This window comes from Balaenoptera physalus (assembly GCF_965194825.1).
Source record: "Balaenoptera physalus genome assembly, chromosome: 3".
Taxonomy (NCBI): Eukaryota; Metazoa; Chordata; class Mammalia; order Artiodactyla; family Balaenopteridae; genus Balaenoptera; species Balaenoptera physalus.
In genome coordinates this window covers 12,451,001-12,472,702 of record NC_138890.1, presented here as the reverse complement: position 1 = coordinate 12,472,702, position 21,702 = coordinate 12,451,001, and the positions used below count along the sequence as shown (strand labels likewise).

Here is a 21,702-nt window from a genome sequence, read left to right as displayed (position 1 = left end):
TAAGCCCATGCGCCACAAGTACTGAAACCCACGTGCCTAGAGCCCGTGCTCCGCAACAAGAGAAGCCACCACAATGAGAAGCCCGCGCACCGCAACAAAGAGTAGTCCCCGTTCGCCGCAACTACAGAAAGCCCACGCACAGCAACGAAGACCCAACGCAGCCAAAAATAAATAAATAAACTTATAAAAAAGAAAAGAAAAGCCTGTGAGGCAGGCGGGACCAGGTAGGAGAAACAGCCAAGCAGAGAGGTAGTTCAGGAGTCACCAAGCCTCTGCCTGATCCTTCAGGGAGCGCTGGAGCATGAATAGCACCCCAGGGCTTGTCCAGAGTCACTGGCTGCCAGGCATCACTCTCATTGACCACTGAGAACTTTCTGGAGAGGAGCCACACCTGAACCCTCTCTGGGAACACCTGCACCTCTCAGTAAAGTAGATTTGGACAGACCACCGCAGCATCTGCCACAGCCCTCATTCTGATTAGCCAGCTACAGCAAAGCTGCCAAGAGGCAACAGCACAAATACAATTTCCAGTTTCCTCTTTCTCATGGGCTTTGAAATCACTTCTTCCAGGATAGACTTTAAATATACACAAATATTTCCAATTTTGAGCATAAAGAAAGATTTCATTGATATTTTTGCATATTATTTAGATTTGCCTTAATTCAAATTTTCATTCAACGTGGGCAACTGTATCATCTCCCCATTTCTCAGATGAGGAAGTTGAGCCCCAGTGTCTTCATTTCTTAGGGCTGCCATAACAAACTACCACAAACAGAGGGCTTAAAACAACAAAAATGTATCTTCTCACAGTTCTTGGAGGCCAGAATTCCAAAACCAAGGTGTTGGCAGCGCCACACTCCCTCTGACTTCTGTAGGAGAGACTCCTTCCTTGCCTTTCTAGCTTCTGGTAGTTGTTGGCAATCCTTGGTATTCCTTGGATTGTAAACAAGTCACTCCAATCTCTGCCTCTACTATCACACCACTGTCTTCTCCCTGTGTGTCTCTCTTCTTATAAAGACACCACTCATATTGGAGTAGGAGCCCATCCTACTCTAGTATGACCTTGTCTTAACTAATTACATCTGCAATGACTCTATTTCCAAATAAGGTCACATTCTGAGGCACTGGGGGTTAGGACTTCAATGTGTCTTTTCGGGGGACACAATTCAACTCTTAATACCTGGGGAGATCAGGTGTCCTGCCCAGGCCTCAGGAGATGTCTGTTGGAGGAAGGGGAACTTCCCTGGGCCCTTGACGTCCCTGGGTGTGTCTTGCAGCCCTGGCGGTGGTCTCATCATCATCGACAGCATGCCAGACATCCGCAAGAGGAAGCCTATCCCCCTCGTGAGCGACCTGGTGAGCGCCTGTGCCCTCCCCTGCCCAAGCAGAGCAGCCCTGCCACAAGCAGTGCTCAACCTGTACAACTGCCCATGGCAGAACTGGGGCTGGGGACTGGCAAGGCATTCTCTGGGACTAATGTGATCTCATTTCTACCCTGCGTGCTGCGTGGACACTTCAGGCCATGGTGAGTGATGGCAACCCAGGCCCTTGAATCTCCTCCCGAGAGCCCCGCCCCCCACTGGGATCTTCCAACTGGTCCCCATCCCATGGGTTCTGGGGAGGGGACCTTGCCATGTCCAACAGTTCATGGGTGGGGAAGAGAGCAGGTGACTCCCCACCTTGGTTCATGGCCTGGCTGGTGCTTTTGCTCTGTGGCTGTTGACCACGGCCAAGTGCAGTTGCCCAGTCCGGTCCATGGTGGTGGGGAATGGGTGAGTCAGAGGTGTGGGGCTGCTCCCTTTCCAGGGTCTCTTCTAACCTGGAGCCTCTGTCACCTCCCAATTCTTTTCTGGTTCTGCTCCCGCTGCTGTGACCTGTTTCCTATTTGTGGCTGTGGCTTGAATCCGTGGCTGGCGGCCCCAAACCATGGCTGGGGATTCTGCTCGCGGTGACAACCCCCCGGGTGCCAATCGACCCCTCTGACTCCCTTGGTGACTTCCCTATTCCAGTCTCTGGTGCAGTCCAGAAAAGCAGGCATCACCTCGGCCTTGGCATCCAGCACTTTGAACAACGAAGAGCTGGTGCGTGGGGCACCTCCCCCTCCCCAGCTTGGAGGGTGGGCGGGTCTGCGGGGCTCCCGGAGGAAAGGAAGGAGGTGGGGCAGAGACAGGCACTCCTCGCTTTCCAGAATTCCGACAACGCAGCCGTCAGTGAGCACAGTCTGTGTACAGGAACCCGTGGATTCCGATAGTGTGGGGCGGGGGACGGACCGGGACTTTACCATACTCAGAACGGGGCGGGGGGCGGGGGGATGAGGGCGGGGCAAGCCAGTGCCCCCAGGTTAAGGCTCTACGCCCATGTCGCATGCCCTCCCTCCCCGCAGAAAAACCACGTTTACAAGAAGACCTTGCAAGCCTTAATCTACCCCATCTCGTGCACGACGCCGCACAACTTCGAGGTGTGGACGGCCACCACACCCACCTATTGCTACGAGTGTGAGGGGCTATTGTGGGGCATCGCGCGGCAGGGTATGCGCTGTACCGAGTGCGGTGTCAAGTGCCACGAGAAGTGCCAGGACCTGCTCAACGCAGACTGTCTGCAGCGTGAGTGCCGGGCTCCCGCAGGAGCGGAGACGGAGGGGCAGGACTGTTAATGGTTAGGGGGAGGGGCTCTGACGAGGAGGAGGGGGCGGGACAAGGGGCGGGGCCGTGGGACGGGGCGGGGCCGTGGGACGGGGCGGGGCCGTGGGACGGGACGGGAGCGACAGGAGGGGAAAGGAGAAGTGAGAGGGGTCCTAGAGGGGTGGGGCGGGACTCAGGGAGGAGCTAAACTGTTCAAGGGGCGGGCTTAATGGGAGGCAGCGGTTTCTATGGAGAAAAAGAGGGTTAGGGTAAGGGTTAGTTCAGAGGTGGGAGGGGGCTCAAGTTGGGGAGAGGAGTCCGAGGAGGGGACGGGCTTGGAGAGGGCAGGGTGTCGGAGGGGAAGGGGACTTACGCGGACTGGAGGGGCTAAGACAGGGGGTGGGAACTTTAGGGGGAAAGGCCTGGTTGGGGGAGGATTCAGAGAGCAGGTAGGAGCTCTGGCAGCTCTAGCTTTGGGGGGATGATTCACCTGAGCCCCGTGTCCGTGGCAGCAGATGAGGAAGCCCTGGAGCGGGAATCAGGGCTCTCGCTCCTGGCAGGGAGTGCTCTGTGTACAGTGACGGCTGTCTTTGCGCGCAGGGGCGGCGGAGAAGAGCTCCAAGCACGGGGCGGAGGACCGGACGCAGAACATCATCATGGTGCTCAAGGACCGCATGAAGATCCGGGAGCGCAACAAGCCCGAGATCTTCGAGCTCATCCAGGAGATCTTCGCGGTGACCAAGACCGCGCACACGCAGCAGATGAAGGCCGTCAAGCAGAGCGTGCTGGATGGAACGTCCAAGTGGTCGGCCAAGATCAGCATCACCGGTGAGGCCGCGGGGGGGAGGGGGAGGGACGGCCACGGGGGTCCCTTCTCGGCCCCCTGTGCTCCCTCCCACGCCCCTTCCTTCCCTTTGCTGCACATATTTGAGCGTCCCCGTGACTTTCTCATGTCGGTGTATATGCGTTTGTGCCCACAACCTGGGCATATATGCCTCCAAACGTGTTTGCATGAAACTATCTGGGTGCATCTCGCTTGGTAGCCCCCAGAACCAGACCTCAAGAAGAGGAGTTGAGGGCACACAGTTTATCTGGGAGGTGAACCCAGGAAGCCCCCAGGGGTATTGGGAAGTGAGACCAGGAGGGAATAAGCCCTACCCAGGGTGCCACCGAGCAGGCGAAGCAGTGGACACCTAGGACCACTGGGGGACATTATTGACCTCCCAGGGCTGAGAGGTCCTTCCCAGGGGTGGGGGCCTTGTGGTGTTTATCCATTCCTCATCATCACTGGGATTTCCCTGAAAACAGACTCCAAGATGAGGATTTCAGGGCAGATGGGTATCCAGGAGGTGGTCCCAGGGAGTGCCAGTGGGAGGTGGAGACATGAGTTTGAGAGCCGGGAGGTAAAGAGCCCTGCGGAGGATGCCAATGTCATACTGTGGGCAACTGGGGGCTCAATCCTGCTGGGGACCTTAGGGGGACACTGTAGATCACACACCCGAGTGTCCCACCCCAGGGGTGACCCTGGGGCACCTTCATATTCTTCATTGGGTGAGGGTTCCCTGGATGTTAACTCTAGCAAGCCGAGCATGCCCAGTGGGTGTGTCCATGGGCTCCTGTGGCCAGAACAAAGCCCTCAGTCCTTGTCACAGGCGTTCCCTGTGGAGCCTGTGACAGTGTCTGTTCTTGGCATGCCTTGCTCCTTGAGCCCACATTTATATTTGTTTTGTGTGTCTTCCAGTGGTCTGTGCCCAGGGCTTGCAGGCAAAGGACAAGACAGGATCCAGTGACCCTTACGTCACCGTCCAGGTCGGGAAGACCAAGAAACGGACAAAAACCATCTATGGAAACCTGAACCCCGTGTGGGAGGAGAACTTCCACTTGTAGGTGTCTGGCTGGACCCCCAGCCCCCTAGATGGAGCTCCCTGTTGGAGCAGCTGAAGGGTGGGCTTCAAGACACCTGCCCTGGGACTTCCCTGGTGGTCCAGTGGTTAAGACTCCATGCTCCCAATGCAGGGGGCCCGGGTTCCATCCCTGGTCAGGGAACTAGATCCCACATGTGACAACTAAAGATCCCGCACGCAGCAAAGAAGATCCTGCGTGCCGCAACCCGGCGCAGACAAAAAAAAAAAAAAAGCCCCCTGCCCCAACCTCCTCTTCCCCCCCTGCAGTGAATGTCACAACTCCTCGGACCGAATCAAGGTGCGTGTCTGGGATGAGGACGATGACATCAAATCTCGCGTGAAGCAGCGGTTCAAGAGGGAATCCGATGACTTCCTGGGGCAGACGATCATCGAGGTGCGGACACTCAGTGGCGAGATGGACGTGTGGTACAACCTGGGTGAGCAAGGGTGGGGTTCTGCAGGGGAGAGGGGAGGGGGTCCCGGGGACCCAACCAAAGTGGGGAGCCCAGCTGGAGGGGAGAGACAGTGTCAGCAGGAGTTAATCTAGGAGCCCAGTCTAACAGAGGAGGCAGAGTCTGTGAGCCCAGTCTGATGGGGGCAGGAAGCACCAGGCTGAGACGGTGAGCAGAACCAAGGACTGTCTTATTTCGGTGTGGGAGAGTGAGGGAGGGACAGAATCTCCATATCTCATTCTGATGCGGAAGGCAGGACGCAAGACCTGAGGACCCTAGTGTAAGGAGAGAGGCACAGACCCAGGAATCTAACCTAAGAAAGGAGATTGAACTTTGAGAATCCAGTCTAAGGGAAGAGGTAGAGTTTGGGATTCCAAATCTGAGAGGGGAGCTCCATACCCAAGAGCCCTGTCTAAGAATGATGAGGAGAATCTGTGAGCCCAGTCTGAGGGCAGAGGAAGAACCCAGTCTGAGAGGGGTGAGCAGAGTCTAGGAACTTCTTAGTTCGGTTAGAGGAAATCTAGATATCCTATTCTGATGGGGGAAGCAGGAAGCAAGACCTGGGGATCCTAGTCTGAGGAAAGAGGCACTGACCCAGGAATCCTGTCTAAGAAGATGGGTAGACTCTGGGGAGCTTGATCCGATGGGGGAGGCAGAGTCTGGGAGCACAGCCTGGGGAAGAAGCAAGGCTCCTAGTCTAAAGAGGGAGATGCAGACCAAGGAAATTCATCTGAGTGAGGAAGCAAGATCTGTGATCCCAGTGAGATGGGAGAGACAGGGCCTAAGAATTCTACTCTAATGGGGGAGACACAAGTCTAGGAAGCCAATCTGAGGAGAAGCACCTAGGCCTTAATTCAGGGAGTCTGAGAGGGCTGCAGTTACGCATATGTTAAAATAGTCCAGGGCTATATTGGGAAGTTCTGACACTGCCATCCCTTTCTGCCCTGCAGACAAGCGGACTGACAAATCTGCTGTGTCGGGTGCCATCCGGCTACACATCAGTGTGGAGATCAAAGGCGAGGAGAAGGTGGCCCCCTACCATGTCCAGTATACCTGTTTGCACGAGGTGAGGCCCACTGCCCCACCCTACATTTGAAGTTCACCTTTGTCTCCCACGTTACCTCCACTCACCATTCCTGCCTGCCCTAGCTCCTCCTTCCTCTTTCTGACCACACCATTCACATTCCCCTGGGCCTCTGAGACTGTCCCCTATGCCATTCTCTGTGCTCAGAAAACTCCCCGTCAATCAAGGTCCAGCTTCAGGGCCCCCTCCTCTGGAAGCCCTCCATGACCTCCAGGCAGACTCTCACTACAGAAATCCAGGTCTTCCAACTGTCCCAGCCCTGAACACTCAGGGTTAGGTTTTGTGTGCCTGGGTTTGTCTCTTCCAGCTGCCTAGGGGTTCCTGGAGAGAACTCAGTATGTTGAATGAATAAATGATTGGATGAATGAGTACTGAGTGAATAAAAGAATGGGTGGAAAGATGAAAGGATGGGTGGATGGATGTGTGCTTGATCTATTGGAAGCATAGATGAGTTGGATGCGTGAATTGGGGGTAGTTGGATAGATGGATGGGTGAATAGATGGGTGGGCAGATAGATGAAGGATGGAAGGATGGATGGATGGATAAATTGATGGGTGGATAGATAGGTGATGGATGGATGGTCGAATGGGTTGATAAGTTAGATGGACAGATTAAGCTGTGGGTAGTAGATGGGATAGATGGGCGTGTGGTTGAATTACTAGACAGAAGGATGAGTGGTTAGGTGAATTTGGGGGTAGTTGGAATGGTGGGTAGGTAGGTTGGTGGATAGATGGATGGATGGAAGAAAGGGTGGGTGGATGGATGTATGGTTGAACCATCCACAGGTGTATGGATGGGAGAATTTTGGAGTAGTTGGGTAGGTGGATGGATGAGTAGATGCATGGACAGATGGATGATGGCTGGGTGGATTGATGGTTGATTGGGTAGAAGGATGAATTATTGGATGGACAGGTGAAGTTGTGGGTAAATGTATGGGATGGATGGATGTGTGGTTGAATTACTGAAAGAATGGATAAAGTGAACAGGTGGATTTTTGGGTAGTTGGATTTATGGGTAAGGGAGTAGATGGTTAGAGGGATGGGTGGGTAGATGGGTGGATGGACAGATGGACAGATGGATGGGTGTGTAGTTGAACTATTGGGAGGATGGATGAGGGATAGCTGAAATTTGGGGTAGTTCGATGGATGGACGGGTGGTGGACGGCTGAAAGGGTAGATGAATGAATTAATGAATAAACAGATAGATGGATGATGTAAGCTGCCCTATACTTGGGATCTCTGACCCCCGGTGTCCCCTTGCACTCTCTATGACACCTTCTCCCTTGTGGTGGCAGAACCTGTTCCACTTCGTGACAGATGTGCAGAACAACGGGGTCGTGAAGATCCCAGATGCCAAGGGTGACGACGCCTGGAAGGTTTACTATGATGAGACAGCCCAGGAGATCGTGGACGAGTTTGCCATGCGCTATGGCGTCGAGTCCATCTACCAAGCCATGACGTAAGGCTGCAGGCTGTGGTGGACATGAGGACGAGGTGGAGGAAACTGGGGGGAGGGGTGGTTACCAAGTGGACACTGGCAAATCTGGGGTGGAAGGGATTCTTGGGAGGAGGAGCCAGAGAGGAAGTGAGTGTGGTGGGGGTTATGTAATTTCCCTGGAGGTTAGACAAGTGCCATTGCTGGGGGCTAGAGTGACAAGGATGAGAGCTGGAGATAAGAGGCAGAGACAGGGCAATTCAGAGAGGAGACAAACTCAGAGGACAGAATCAAGCAGAGGAAAAGGGGACAGTTTGGGGGGTTGTGAGGGCTGTCTTAGAGGCATTCTGGGGGCTGGACACCAGACCCAGTGCTTCCCATTCCCTCCTACCAGCCACTTTGCCTGCCTCTCCTCCAAGTACATGTGTCCTGGGGTGCCTGCCGTCATGAGCACCCTGCTTGCCAACATCAACGCCTATTACGCGCACACCACCGCCTCCACCAACGTGTCTGCCTCTGACCGCTTCGCAGCCTCCAACTTTGGGGTCAGTCCCAGGGGTGGGGGCCTGGAGATGAGGGAGAGCTTGACCCTGTGCTGGTCACACCTCGTGCGATGTCCAGATCCCCAATCTGGACCTGACTTGCTGTGTGACTTTGCACCAGTCACTTCCCCTCTCTGAGCCTCATTTTATCCCTCTGTTGACCGGATGTTATGAGGGGTCAGTTCAACAGCGGATGGGGTACACATAACGTATAGCAACCACTTAGCCAATGTGGCAGCCACCTTTAGCTGCTACACTTGATCCCCAAGTGCCTGCTTTCATCCAACCTTCTCCTCCTCCTCTGCCTCCTCAGAAAGAACGCTTTGTGAAGCTCCTGGACCAGCTGCATAACTCCTTGCGGATTGACCTCTCCATGTATCGGGTGAGAAGAGCATGCATGATGATTTGCTCACCCCAGGCATGTGTGTGCCTGGAGGGGACAGCTGCCAGCAGGCGTGCACATGGCAGGACCCATCTTAACATGTAGAATGTGTTCCTCTGACACATGTACACATATGTGGGCAGCACCTGCCCAAAAGTTTGGTGTATCCAAGCAGACACCCCCAGTTACTTCAAGGTGTTCTCAATGACCCCTAACACACCTCCTGAAACTTGGAGGCTCTTGTGTCTCCCCTAAAACGCTGTCTCCCATCATCCCCCGGCCTTCTTCCATAACCCCACCTCTCTTCTCCCTTCCATAGAATAACTTCCCAGCCAGCAGCCCAGAGAGACTCCAGGACCTCAAATCCACGGTGGATCTTCTCACCAGCATCACCTTCTTTCGGATGAAGGTTGGTAAGGGGACCCAGTTCCATTAGCTCTCCAGGGAGGATACTCCAGGACTGTTAGCTCCTAAACGAGTAACATTTCTCCTGGAAAGCAGTGCCCTTTCTCAGTGACCCTCTGCTTTCACATTGCTACAACATTTCCTTAAAACCAGCTCCACTTGTAGCCACTTCCTGGGTACCCCCTGTCCCCACTGTGCACACCCATGCCCATGTCACTTCCTCCTGCCAGGTGCAAGAACTCCAGAGCCCACCCCGAGCCAGCCAGGTGGTGAAGGACTGTGTGAAAGCCTGCCTCAACTCCACTTATGAATACATCTTCAACAATTGTCATGAACTCTACAGTCGAGAGTACCAGACTGACCCGGTGAGGACCCCAGATGAGGCAGAAGGGACTAGGGGACTCCAACCGGACCCTGGTCCAAGTCCCAGATCTGCCCCTTCCCAAGTGATTTAACCGTTCTGGGCCTCAGTATCTCCGCCTGTAAAATGGGGTCATAAACCCACATCTCAGGATTAAGGAGGAGATTCAATGAGATACAAGCTTCGGATGAAACATAGTTAAGTGCTTAGCACCTGGTACACAGTAGGAGCTCAATAAATTTGGTTTTAGTTAAACTTAGTTGAGTCCGGCATAATACAGTGTGCCTAGAATAGAGTCCCTGTTCATAAATATTGAGTTGAATTGAATTTCTTCAGTTCAGTCTTGAACTCAATTTATTTGAGATCTTTCAACACGCTGTTTACACATATAACGTCCCAGGATTGTCAGTAAGGTTTCCAGGAGCTTATACTCTATTAGGAGGGAAAAATGTATAAATTGGAAATTTACAACCTGGGGTGATTAGCACTGGAAGGGAGGAATTGCAAGAGGCTGTGGGAGCTGAGCCCCTTCCTCAGCTTGGGCTTCAGATAGGAGATAACACATAAGCTGAATTCAGTTCAATTTTACTTCATTCTGTTCATTTACATTCAGTTGAGTTGAAATCAAGTTGCTCTCAACTGAACTGGGTTGAGATGAAGTAGATTAAATTGGGCTGGGTTTAGTTCAACTATGATCAGTTTAGATCTATTTATTTCTGTTTGCTTGACTTAAAATTGCTCTAGGCTAATTAGTGAGCATCACTGAGTTGGACTGAGTTGACTTTAACTGAGTAAAAATGTATTCATCTCCATTCAGTTTACTTGAATTGAAATTGTTCTTGACTGGGTTGAGTTGGCTTGAGTTAGGATGAGCTAGGTTGTTGGATTAGGTACCGTTGAGTTCAACTGAGTTTGGTTGAGTTGGACTTGTTTCAGTTGAGTTTAACTACTTTCATTTCCATTGATTAACTAAAGTTGGATTGAGGTGGCCTGAGTATGTTAGGTTGAAATAAGTAGGTGGAGTTGGATTGGGTTGACTTGGGTTGAGTTGAATTAGATTACGTTGGGTTGGGTTGAGTTCAAGTTGATTTATTTCAGATATTTTGATTTAGATTGATCTTGATCTTGAACAAGCTGATTAGGTTCAATCCAATTGGGTTCATTTGAGTTTAATTCAATCCAGTTAAGTTTAATTCCACTAATTCAGTGTAATTGGCCCAGTTCCACTGAATAAACTCTGAAAACTGCCATCTGTTAAGCTAAGTGGTCCTGATTTGCATTCATTTCAGTTCTGTTTGGTTTAGCTGGCTTGAGTTTGTTCAACTAAATTCAGTTCCATTCAGTTTTATTAGTTGAGCCTAATTAAGCTTTGTTGAGCTGTGTTGGCGCCAGTTTATGTGAGTTTAGCTCCTTTTCATGCAGACCTCACACCTGAAACTTACATATGTTAATGGAGCCCTTCCTCACCAACCTCCTGGCCCTCAATAATGAAATGTCTGAGCTCCCCACCCCTGGATCCTTTGTGGCCAACATCCCCACTGTTCTTTCCAGGCCAAGAAGGGGGAAGTTCCCCCAGAGGAACAGGGCCCCAGCATCAAGAACCTCGACTTCTGGTCCAAGCTGATCACTCTCATAGTGTCCATCATTGAGGAAGACAAGAATTCCTACACTCCCTGCCTCAACCAGTGAGTTCTGTGTCTGTGCAGTTAATTATCTGGAGGTCATCATGAATGTGTGTCACAGTTTTGTGTCTTGTGTGTAAAGGCAATCATATCTAATTACATATGAAATGTTGTATATGTGGGGGCAGTTGTGGGTGTGGCTGTGCATGGATGAAATATGGCATAATTTGCAAACAAACAAAATTGTGTGCATGTACACAATCACTGGTCTAATCAGACATGTATTTTGTATGTGTTGATTTGTGTAACTGTGCACATATGTATGTAATTTTATATGTGTCTGTAGGTTCATAAATAACAATAGATCGTGTTGTTCAAGTATTTACTATGTTAGATACTCTACTAAATGTTTTGCATATACATCACATATATATAATATATAATTTTGTGTATAGTTGTGGTTTATGGATTTAATTGTTATTTGTGTACAATTGTGGAATGTACTTTAATGTGCAGTGTTGTGTATTGTGTAATTATGTGTGAATGTGTGCACAGTTTTGGTTTGTGGCTTTACATGTCTGTAGAATTTTCGCCTGTGTTAGCTGAATGAGCTATTGTGTTTTACTGCTCCCTGAGGTGAGCGCTAGAAAGGCTCCTGTCTCTGGGGTGCCAGCACCTCTTGGTTACTTAGATATTGAGTTAAGATGAGGGATTTTGGATGGATGGACCAAATGATGGATGGATGAATGGATGGATGGACAGATGAATGGAGATGTATGGATGAATAGATGGATGGATGGATGGACAGATGGATGAATGGATGGATGGATGGATAGATCGGTGGAAGGATGGGTGGGTGGATAAAGGAATGAATGCAGGGATGGATGGAGAGATGGACAGATGGGTGAACAGACAGATGGGTGGGTGAATGGATAGGTAGATAGATGGATGGATGGGTTAATGAGTGAATGGAGGGATGGGTAGGTGGAGGCTCAGAGAGAAGCAGGGCCCCAGTGCAGAGTCACTCAGCAAGTCTGTAGCTATGAATGAACTTGAATCCAGATCTCTTGCCTGTCCCGCACTACCCTCTGGGGCTGGGAAGGCCAAAGCATCCTGTGCCATCTGCCTTCTGTCTCCCAAGGTTTCATACTTTCATGGCCTTCACCAGGTTTCCCCAGGAATTGAACGTGGGTAAAATCAGCGCTGAAGTGATGTGGAATCTGTTTGCCCAGGATATGAAGTATGCAATGGAGGGTGAGTCCTCCCACCCCTGTATCTCCCAGCCTGGCTACAGCAGGTAGCTGTGCCTCAGTGTCCCCTCTAAGGCTGTGAGTGCCCTGGACCCTCATACCTGAGGTCAGACATCAGTGATGGCCAGAGTGGGCACTACCAAGACAGAGAGTGGCAGACCCTCCCGGCTAAGCTGCCGCCTTGCTTCCCCCACCAGAGCATGATAAGCATCGCCTATGCAAGAGTGCTGATTACATGAACCTCCACTTCAAGGTCAAATGGCTCTACAATGAGTATGTGGCAGAGCTTCCTGCCTTTAAGGACCGAGTGCCTGAGTATCCTGCGTAAGTCCTGTGCCCTGAACCCAAGCCAGAACTGTAGCGCTGACAGCTAGACTGAGGTCCAGAGTGGGAGGGTTGACCTCCTCAGAGTTCCCTGGGCATCAGGGGCACAGGTGGGGTACAAACCCAGTGTTCTCCATTCTCAGTCATTGGACTATGGACTCCTATAGCCAGACAATGAATGATCACAAGTATCAGGAACCGAGCTGAGCAGTCCCACTTGTCTTTTCTCATTTAATCCTTTCACCAATTCAACGAGATGGGAGTGTTGTCATTCCCACTTTGTGGATTAGGAAATAGAGGATAAAATGCTGAAGGATTTGCCCAAGGCGATGTCTAATTAGTGATGGAGCCGGGATTCAAACTTGGGATGTCTGACTCTCAGGGCTTTATTGGAGAGTGGGATGATGGTCACCATTTACCAAGGACCTACTGTGTGCTGTATCAGGATCTCAGAGAATAAACCCACTTGCCCAGGGGCAGTTTATCCACCAGGATTTCCACATGTCTGGGCCTTGCTCTGACAATAGTCACATCCTTCATTTCAAGGATGAAGCAGCTAAGGTCTCGTGCAGGAGGGGAGCTGGGGAGTGGCCACCCAGGCCATAGTGTGAGTTTGAGCAGAGGGTTAGGGGGACAAGAGACGGCAGGGCCCCATCCCGTCTCGCCATTCCAGGTGGTTTGAGCCCTTCGTCATCCAGTGGCTGGACGAGAATGAGGAAGTGTCCCGGGATTTCTTGCATGGAGCCCTGGAGCGAGACAAGAAGGACGGGGTAAGAAGGTTGATCCACCACCAAGGTCCCGGTCTGCTCACAGTGGCCTCACTACTTCTGGGGTCCACTGGGATCCAATTTGGGGGCAAAAAAATGCCCTTGGGATGAGGCCAGTCTCTGAAAGGTGCCAGCCATCTTTGTCTTGTTCACAGTGTTGACGGTCTTTTGTTCATCCAACAAATGAATGATGGTTTATCAAGCCCGACCCCTCCCCCCGTGTCCGCCTCTAAGTTCACCTTGCACACTGTCCATCTCACTATCATCCCAGGGCATTCTGGCTCTCTCTGTGGAGAGCAAGAGGGTTGGGCTCTGGGAACTGTCTGGCTCTGACCTCTCTCCTCCCTCCTGTCCTCCTCCCAATGCAGTTCCAACAGACTTCAGAGCATGCCCTGTTCTCCTGCTCCGTGGTGGATGTCTTCTCCCAGCTCAATCAGAGCTTTGAGATCATCAAGAAACTTGAGTGTCCTGACCCCCAGATCGTGGGGCACTACATGAGACGCTTTGCCAAGGTTCGGGAGCATGGATGGGGTCCAGGTGGGGGATGGAATAGGGTCAAAGTTGGGGTTGGAGTTGAGGTTAGGATTGAGGTCAGAGTCAGGGTTGATACTGAGGTTGGGACTGAGGTCAAGGTTGGAGTTGGTGCTATCACTGGTATTAAGGTAGGGGTTGAGGTCAGTGTTGGAGTTGGTCATGCCATAGTGATTGGAGTTGTGGCTGAAGTTTGAGGTTGAGGTTTGGGTTGAGGTAAGGGCTGGTGATGTCATTGGGATTGGAGTTGAAGTTGGGATCAGGGTTTGGGCTGAGGTTGTGTTTGAGGTTGGGATTTGAGGTTGAGGTTTGGGTTGAGGTTAGGGCCGGTGATATCATTGGGATTGGAGTTGAAGTTGGGATCAGGGTTTGGGCTGAGGTTGAGTTTGAGGTTGGGATTGAGGTCAGGGTTGTGGTTAAAGCTGGAGTTGAATTTGGAGCTGGGGTCAGGGTTAGAGGTGGGGTTGAGGTTGGGGTTAGTTTTAGGGTTACTATTAGGACTGAGATTCTATTGGGCATTGAGGTTGGAGTGAATGTTAGGATTTATGGAGAATGCGGGTGAGTGTTGGGGCGAGTTTGAAGGTTGGGACCATTGGCCTGGGGTTGAGGTTCAGATGGATTGACTGTAACCTGGAGTGAAGTTGAGGACTGCAGATAGGAATTGGGATTCCATTTGGGACTGAGTTATGCTTGTGTTTGGGGCTGGGTTAATGTGATTGTTGGTTGCTCTTGAACCCAGCTTTAAAAAGAGCTGGGTCTGTGTAAAATAATCATCTTCATCTGGTGGTGTCTCCCTTTGGCCATGATGGTCATCCTGGGTGGAGAATTCACCCAGCCCAGTGGTCCATCTTAGGTGCTAGTAGGAGTTCGGGTTCATCCCTGATCTCACTAGTGGCTCTTAATGGGCCCATCCAAGCCCAGCCCCTTGTCTCACCCACCCTCTGTGTCCCCCCCAGACCATCAGTAATGTGCTCCTCCAGTATGCGGACATCATCTCCAAGGACTTCGCCTCCTACTGCTCCAAGGAGAAGGAGAAAGTGGTGACCTGCGGGGATCCCTGTCCTGTTTCCCCTTAACCCCATTCCATACCCCCAGAGATCCATCCTTCCCTGGGCTCTGATACCTGTGTCTGCATGTGTCTCCAACTGTGTGTGTCTTTGTGTCAGACTATGTGAGTCTGGGGGTATCTGGAGGTGAGGGGATGTGCCCTCATGTCATTGTCTGGTTGTTGTGAATGAACCCTTCAGGGTGTATGCTTCAGGGTATAAGCTCAAAACTTTGAGCTTACAAAGTTTTGAGCTCATGTAGAAGAATACTGGTATGTGACAAGAACTCCCCTTCCTGCTACTCCCAGAGGTCCAGCCCCTCTCCTGGACCCACGAGGTTCAGCCCACTGGGGGAGAGTCCTCCTTCCCCCTGTTGGTCCCCAGAGACACCCCCCCCAACACTCCCAGAAATCTGATCCCAAATGCTGTCTTCCATTCTCAGATGACCCTATGGGACCCCAGCTTCCTCCAGACCCAGACCCTGTAACCATCTGAGGTCCCTGGCAGTGCGGGGGAGGGGAGGCTCCGGGGAGGGGTCCTGAGCACTGACTCCCTGCTCTGTTCCCATCCCCAGCCCTGCATCCTCATGAACAACACTCAGCAGCTGCGAGTTCAGCTAGAGAAGATGTTCGAAGCCATGGGAGGAAAGGAGGTGAGGCAGGGCCCCCGTGGGGTCACCATCATCCCCGTGTCCCTGCAGGCCCCAGAGCTTGTACCTGATGAATTCCACTTCAGCTACTCCGTCAAACCCAAGCAAGCGGCTTAACTGTCTGGGCCTCAGTTTCCTCTCCAGCCCCTTGGTATCCCTTTCCCTGGATTGGATCCCTTTCCCTGGGTTGGATGGGAAAATGCCCCATCCGTGTGGATGCCCTATAAACCTGACCTGATGTCCCTTCTTCCTCCTCAGCTGGATGCTGAGGCCAGTGACATCTTGAAGGAGCTACAGGTGAAACTCAACAACGTCTTGGATGAGCTCAGCCGGGTGTTTGCTACCAGGTGGGGGCATCTCCAGGGCTGGGAACAGAAGGGAGGGGCAGCTCTCAGACCTCTGAGCCTGCGGCATCTGGAGACTCAGCAAATGTAGTGGCGAAGATCTCAGGCTAGGAGTTAGATGAAGTCAAGTTCAATGCAGGCTTCACTGCTTACTAGCTGTGTGGCCTTGGGTGAGTTGCTTAACCTCTCTGAATCTTAGTTTACCCATCTGTAAAGTGGGGATGATGATAAAAATAGTACCTGAGTAGGACTGTGTGATGAAATAAACAACACAGGTAAATATCTTAGTCTGATGTCCATTTCTGCTATTAAATCCCACCCTGGCTGTTATATGCCATCCACAGATCAGCCTCATCCTGCCTTTCTTCCAGAGGCCAGGAGAGTCTGATCTGAGCCCCTCCTCTCTGTGTTCCCAGCTTCCAGCCACACATTGAAGATTGTGTCAAGCAGATGGGTGACATCCTTAGCCAGGTGAAAGGCACAGGCAATGTGCCAGCCAGTGCCTGCAGCAGCGTGGCCCAGGATGCTGACAATGTACTGCAACCCATCATGGACCTGCTGGACAGCAAGTGAGCCAGGCTAGGTGGACTGAGTCCACCAGGGAGGGCTCCGGGGTCGGGCCTCAGAAACCTGGGGGCTGGCCTGGAAAGGACACTCAGGGCATGTTTGCTGGGTGGTGGTTGAATGGTTTGGACGGGTGGGTGAGTGGAGGCATGAAGGGATGGAAAAATGGGTGGGTTAATGATTGGAAGGATTGGTGGGTAAGTATTTGTATGGATGAATGGATGGTAAATGATATGAGGGATGGGTGGGCAGATGGATGTGTAGATTAGAAGATAAATGCTTAGAAACCTAGATGGAGGGTATATGGGTAAAAGGATGGTTGGGTAGATGAATGGATGGATGGAGAGTTGGGTAAATATTTGGATGGATGAATAACTGGAGGATGGGTGGATGGATGTCTGGGTGGGAGGACAGAAGAAAGGAAAGAAGGAAGGTAGGGAAAAGTGATGGAGGAAGAATTAAAGAAGGTTGCAGGTAGGATGGTTTGGTGGATGGGTGGGTCAGTTGTTGGAAGGATCATGGTGGATTGCCCTCTCTCAATCCCATACAGTCAATCATGAATTCTGTTGTTTTCCCTTTCATTCCCTTCCTCTCCCTTCTGAGCATGGCCTCAGCCCCCTCATAGTCCCTGGTCTCCAACCTTCCTATTCCAGATCATCCCCCACTATGTTCTTTCAAACAGGAAAGTCTGGCTGTGTCTCTTCTCTCTTAAACACTCTCCCCAGTGCCCTCATACTAAGGCCCAGGCCTTCCTCCTAGACTTTGAGGCCCCTTCCAAGTCTAGCCCCTGCTCACCTGTCCAACCACCTTTGACTCTTCTCCCCATACGTCATGCATCATAGCCCCATTAGACCACCCAGGGGTCCCTGTACAGGCTCTGTGCCCTCTTGCGTGTCCATGGAATGCCTTCCCACCTTGCCCATGTATTGAGGGGAAGGGGCTGCTCAGGTTAGGTCCATCTGGGCACTCTCTCAGCCCTGTCCCTTGCCCCCAGCCTGACTCTCTTTGCCAAAATCTGTGAGAAGACGGTGCTGAAGCGGGTGCTGAAGGAGTTATGGAAGCTGGTCATGAACACCATGGAGAAGACCATCGTCCTGCCACCCCTCACTGACCAGACGGTGAGGCCCACAGGGGGCCAGAGGGGACACCTGGGCTTCCTCCTCTTTGGGAGCCCAGAGAGCTTGGAATCAAAAGCATTGGGGGATTAGAGGTCATCCAGGCACAAGGGCCATCTGAGGATATAGAAGCCACCGGAGGTCAGTGGGGCCATTCAAAAATCAGAGAGGTCACACATGGGTCAAAAGTCATCAAAGCATCAAAGAGGTCATTCAGGGGTCATTTAAAGGTCAAGTAAAGAGATGTCTAGGGGACACAGGGGTCACATGTGGGTCAAGAGATTATTCAAAGGTCAGAGATCACCCAGAAAACAGAGAGGTCAGCTTGGGGATCAAGGCCATCCATGGGTTACACAGGTTATAGGGGCCAGTGGGTTCATCAGGGGGCTTTGGAGGTCAATCAAGAGACAAGGAGAGGAGATACCCAGATTTCAAGGATCAGAGACCAACGGAACAGGGAGCTCCAGGAAGTCAACCAGAGGTTATGGAGAGCACCCGAGTTCGTAGAGGTCAAGCAGAGGTCAGCGGTCATCCAGAGACCAGGACCGGGCCGCTGGGACTCTTCTGGGAACAGCCCAGAGACGCGATCTGCAGGGTTGGCGGGGGGAGGGGGGGCGGGGGGGGCGGCGACATCTTCAGAGGGGTGTGGCTGGGCGTGGGTCCCAGCGGGGAGGTGTCGGTGGCCTGAGGACAGTGATGGCACGCGGTTGATGGCACAGTACATAATGGGAGGACATTCCTGGGTGGATGAGAGAGGCTTGGGGGAGGTGGGGGGGCGGGGCTCCGCCTAGAGGCAATGATGGGGGAGGCGCCGCGCTGCCTGCCCGCCTCCTCCGGGCTGCTGGGCTGGGCTGGGGCACGGAGTCCGGGTCCGTCCCTCGGTGCCTTCTCCTCCCCTTCCCTGGCCTCCCTGGAGACTCATGGTGACTTATTCCCCCCTCCCCCACCGCCCTGCCCCCATCACGGCTGACAGATGATCGTAAGTAGAGGCCCCTCTGTCCGTCTGTCTGTCCATCCGCTCTGTGTCTGGACTCGGCCCACCGCGTGGCTGCACCCCCCCACCCAGCGCCCCCTCCTCACCCACTGGCCCCCCATCCACTGTCCCACCTCCCGCCTAGATGTGCCTGTGTCTGTCTGGGGCGGGGCATGGGGAGGGGCGGGGCTGGGAGGGAGGGAGGCCACGCCCACCCCCAATTATAAGTACGAAGGAGGGGCCTCCCGCCTCCCAAAACCCGGGCCAGTACCTTCACATCTGCCCACATCCTTTAGTTAGAATTCGCCCTTACTCCCATGCTCAGACACCACCAGGATATATGGGTCCCCGAAGCTAGAAGGAAGTTCAAAGTCAATGGAACTCCTCTGACCTCTCTTTTCAGCTCTGAACTGTTAGTAGCCGTCCAAAATACAGGTCCTCACCACCCCGGTCTGTATAGCTGATCAGTGCAGACCCCACCACCATCCCTGCTCACCCTCCTTCCACCACACATACTAACACACAAGAATCCCAGACACACACCCAGGCACCCAGGTGGGGGACGATGTTGTGACTCCTTGGTGTCAGGCAGACTTGGCATCAAATCTCAGCCCAGCCATTCTCTCTGTGACCTTGGGAAGTCACTTCACCTCCCAACCTCCATTTCCTTGTCTGGAAAAAGAGGTTAACTGTAGCAGCTCTCTGAGTGTTGTTGTGAGAACCAAATAGGATGATGCATTAAGGTGCTCGACTCAGTGACAGACTGAGGCAATGCTCACTAAATTAGAACTAATATTATTGGTGGTGGTGGTAGTATGTAGACACATAGGAGGGCAGAGATCAGTTAAAACCACTTTAGAGTCCTCTTTTGTAGGCAAGACAAGGCTGTTACAAGATTTCACCTTGTCAAAAGTTTGCTAGTGCTCATCTCACTTCTTGTGGCTGCAGTGTGGGTCTTTGGCTGTAATTACATGGTGGCAGCGTACCCAACTACAGACAATGCATTTGTGGGTAGACAGCTAAGGGAATTCACATTTATTGAGGATTTCCTGTATTCCAGACCTCATAGCTGTTGTTTCAGCTCACCTTCATGACAACCCTTTGAGTGAGATGGATATTATTATTCCCATTTTGCAGATGAGGAAAGCTGAGGCTCAGAGAGTCACTTGCTCAAAGCCATATAGTAAATATATGCCAGAATCAGGATTCAAATTCAGGTCTGTCTGAATATGGAGCCTATTTGCTTTCCTGTTGACTCAAGAACCAAGAGCCTCATATATACAGTAAATGTAAATGGATTATATTTTGGCAGCAACTTCTCTCTCTCTGGCTCTTTCTCTTTCCTGTCTCTCTGACTCTCTTGCCCTTTTTAAGAGTCAGTCATTAAGGTACACACACAATCCCCCCAGCAACCCTGTTACCAGCCCTCTGTGCAGTGCAGATGCCCTTTACTTCCTGTCCCCATGAGTATGTGTTATCACTCTGGATTCCCAGCCCACACAGCTTGCTAGGTTGATCACCTTGTGACATTGTCTCTGCAGGGCAACCTCTTGAGAAAACATGGCAAGGGATTAGAAAAGGTAATGAGGGCCTCGTCTGCACTGAGGTCCCAAGCTCTGGTGTCTGGGTGTGTGTGTGTATGTGTGTGTCCATTTGCATGGGCAGAAAGGCCAGCTGGGGGTCATGGGTAGGAGGAGGGTATCCTAACGAAGTCCCACAAAACCAGAAGTCAGAGACAAAGTGACTGGCTTAGAGTGTGTGTGCGTGTTGGTGCGCAAACAGCTCCTGCCCTCTCATGACAATACCCAAAGGGCTTATCCCAGCCCTGGCCTCAGCTGAAATTCTGTGGCTTCAGGAAGGGCCCAGACACTGGACAACTGCCCTGTACTGAGACATGTTTTGTTTTGTTTTGTTTATTCTAATGGGTGTTCGTTATAAGGAGATAGGAGCCGTGGCAACACGTGAATAGTTGCCCTTACTGTGCAGTCATAAAGGAGCTATCATGCCTGTGTGCATACAAGTGGGGTCTCCACTTCATGAACATGGGTGGTAGGACTTCCCAACTAACTCATCCAGCCCTTTGGGGAGTACATGCAATATGTCAGGCTCCATATACATGTACATACATCCCTGGGAGGGTGGAGAGTGTGTGGGTTTATGTGTGTAATTGTGCACGTGTGTGCAAGTGTTTAGTAGTGCATGTGTGTATTTTAGCTTGTGAATTCTTCTGCACATGTGTGTGTCTTCGTATGTTGATCTGGGGGTTTGTGTGTGCATAAACTTTCTGCACACCCATGGATGTGCCTGGGTGTGTGTCTATGTGTTGAGTGAACTGGTGATACCTGTTAGTACGCTTCTTTTAGAGTCAGGCCTGCTGGGGTAAGGTCTTGGGAGTTGGGGGAGGAGAGATTCTGAGCCTTCTCTTCCTTCCCCTCCCCAAGGCACCCCATCTTGGGGCAGGCTGACTGTGGGATTGGGCACCTGTCCCCAGGTGATGGACTGATTCTAGCCTCCTGACAGTCCAGAGTCTGGCCCCAGGTCCCCACCAGAGGACAAGGGAAGGTGCCTAGCTGGGGAGGGGGTCCAGCATAAGACCCAGAACCTGGGAGGGAGCTCGTGGGCTGTGCTTTGAGGGGGGCAGGGAAGTCCCACTGAGTATCCTCTTAGCAGCCACCCGAACTCTGACCTTCGCCTGATTCTCTCCACAGGGCAGGGTGAAATTGCCAAGCCACTCAGATGTAAGACCAGCCTCTCCCTGTCTGTCTGGCTCCCACCCCAACCCCTACCTACTCCCCACCCCACCCCGTACCTTCTTCCACCTCTGTGATCCGTGCCATCTGGGGGTGTACCGTGACCCTGTCTGTTGGTCTCTTCTTCCTTTGTCTGTCTGGCTTGTTCGTGAGGGGTGGCGCGGGGAGGGTGGCAGGTGGGGAGGAGGGTGCTGCAGGGGAAACCAAGGCCCAGGCTGGGCTCCCGAGTGACTGTGCCTTGTGACAGCCTTGGGGAATCACAGACAAGGAATAAGAAGAGTAGCGACAGCCAGGATGTTAATAATAATACCAGTAGTGGCAGGGTGACCAGATCCCACTGGCCAGCTTGGAAAAGCATCAACGTGATTCCAGACATCCCAGCTGTAAATGGCCCTCCTCCCTGTCTAGCCCTGCCTAGGACCCCCATACCTCCCCAGGACCCAGTAATTCAGGACTCATAACTTCACTGATACTCAGCTCCCCCCACAGCTGTTATCCCCTAAGCTAGTGTAGGTGCCCCTATTAGCCAGGGGAGGAAACTGAGGCCCAGAAAGGGCCAAGGACATGCCTCAGGTCACCCAA

General features: G+C 52.2%; 1 protein-coding gene across 1 annotated transcript in view; it reads left to right on the top strand.

Annotated features, from left to right (window-relative positions):
• Positions 1–21,702, top strand: part of UNC13A (unc-13 homolog A) — a 66,978-nt gene that overhangs the window by 32,129 nt on the left and 13,147 nt on the right. Inside the window, exons 13-36 of the mRNA XM_082453407.1 lie at positions 1,278–1,356; positions 2,010–2,081; positions 2,384–2,603; positions 3,222–3,449; positions 4,363–4,504; positions 4,793–4,962; positions 5,928–6,043; positions 7,356–7,519; positions 7,890–8,040; positions 8,351–8,419; positions 8,739–8,828; positions 9,055–9,189; positions 10,737–10,870; positions 11,976–12,061; positions 12,255–12,381; positions 13,055–13,151; positions 13,517–13,660; positions 14,636–14,719; positions 15,300–15,377; positions 15,633–15,721; positions 16,135–16,287; positions 17,277–17,400; positions 19,912–19,950; positions 21,079–21,108. Coding sequence (XP_082309533.1) covers positions 1,278–1,356; positions 2,010–2,081; positions 2,384–2,603; positions 3,222–3,449; positions 4,363–4,504; positions 4,793–4,962; positions 5,928–6,043; positions 7,356–7,519; positions 7,890–8,040; positions 8,351–8,419; positions 8,739–8,828; positions 9,055–9,189; positions 10,737–10,870; positions 11,976–12,061; positions 12,255–12,381; positions 13,055–13,151; positions 13,517–13,660; positions 14,636–14,719; positions 15,300–15,377; positions 15,633–15,721; positions 16,135–16,287; positions 17,277–17,400; positions 19,912–19,950; positions 21,079–21,108 — 2,821 coding nt within the window. The remainder of the gene's footprint in view (positions 1–1,277; positions 1,357–2,009; positions 2,082–2,383; positions 2,604–3,221; positions 3,450–4,362; positions 4,505–4,792; positions 4,963–5,927; positions 6,044–7,355; positions 7,520–7,889; positions 8,041–8,350; positions 8,420–8,738; positions 8,829–9,054; positions 9,190–10,736; positions 10,871–11,975; positions 12,062–12,254; positions 12,382–13,054; positions 13,152–13,516; positions 13,661–14,635; positions 14,720–15,299; positions 15,378–15,632; positions 15,722–16,134; positions 16,288–17,276; positions 17,401–19,911; positions 19,951–21,078; positions 21,109–21,702) is intronic.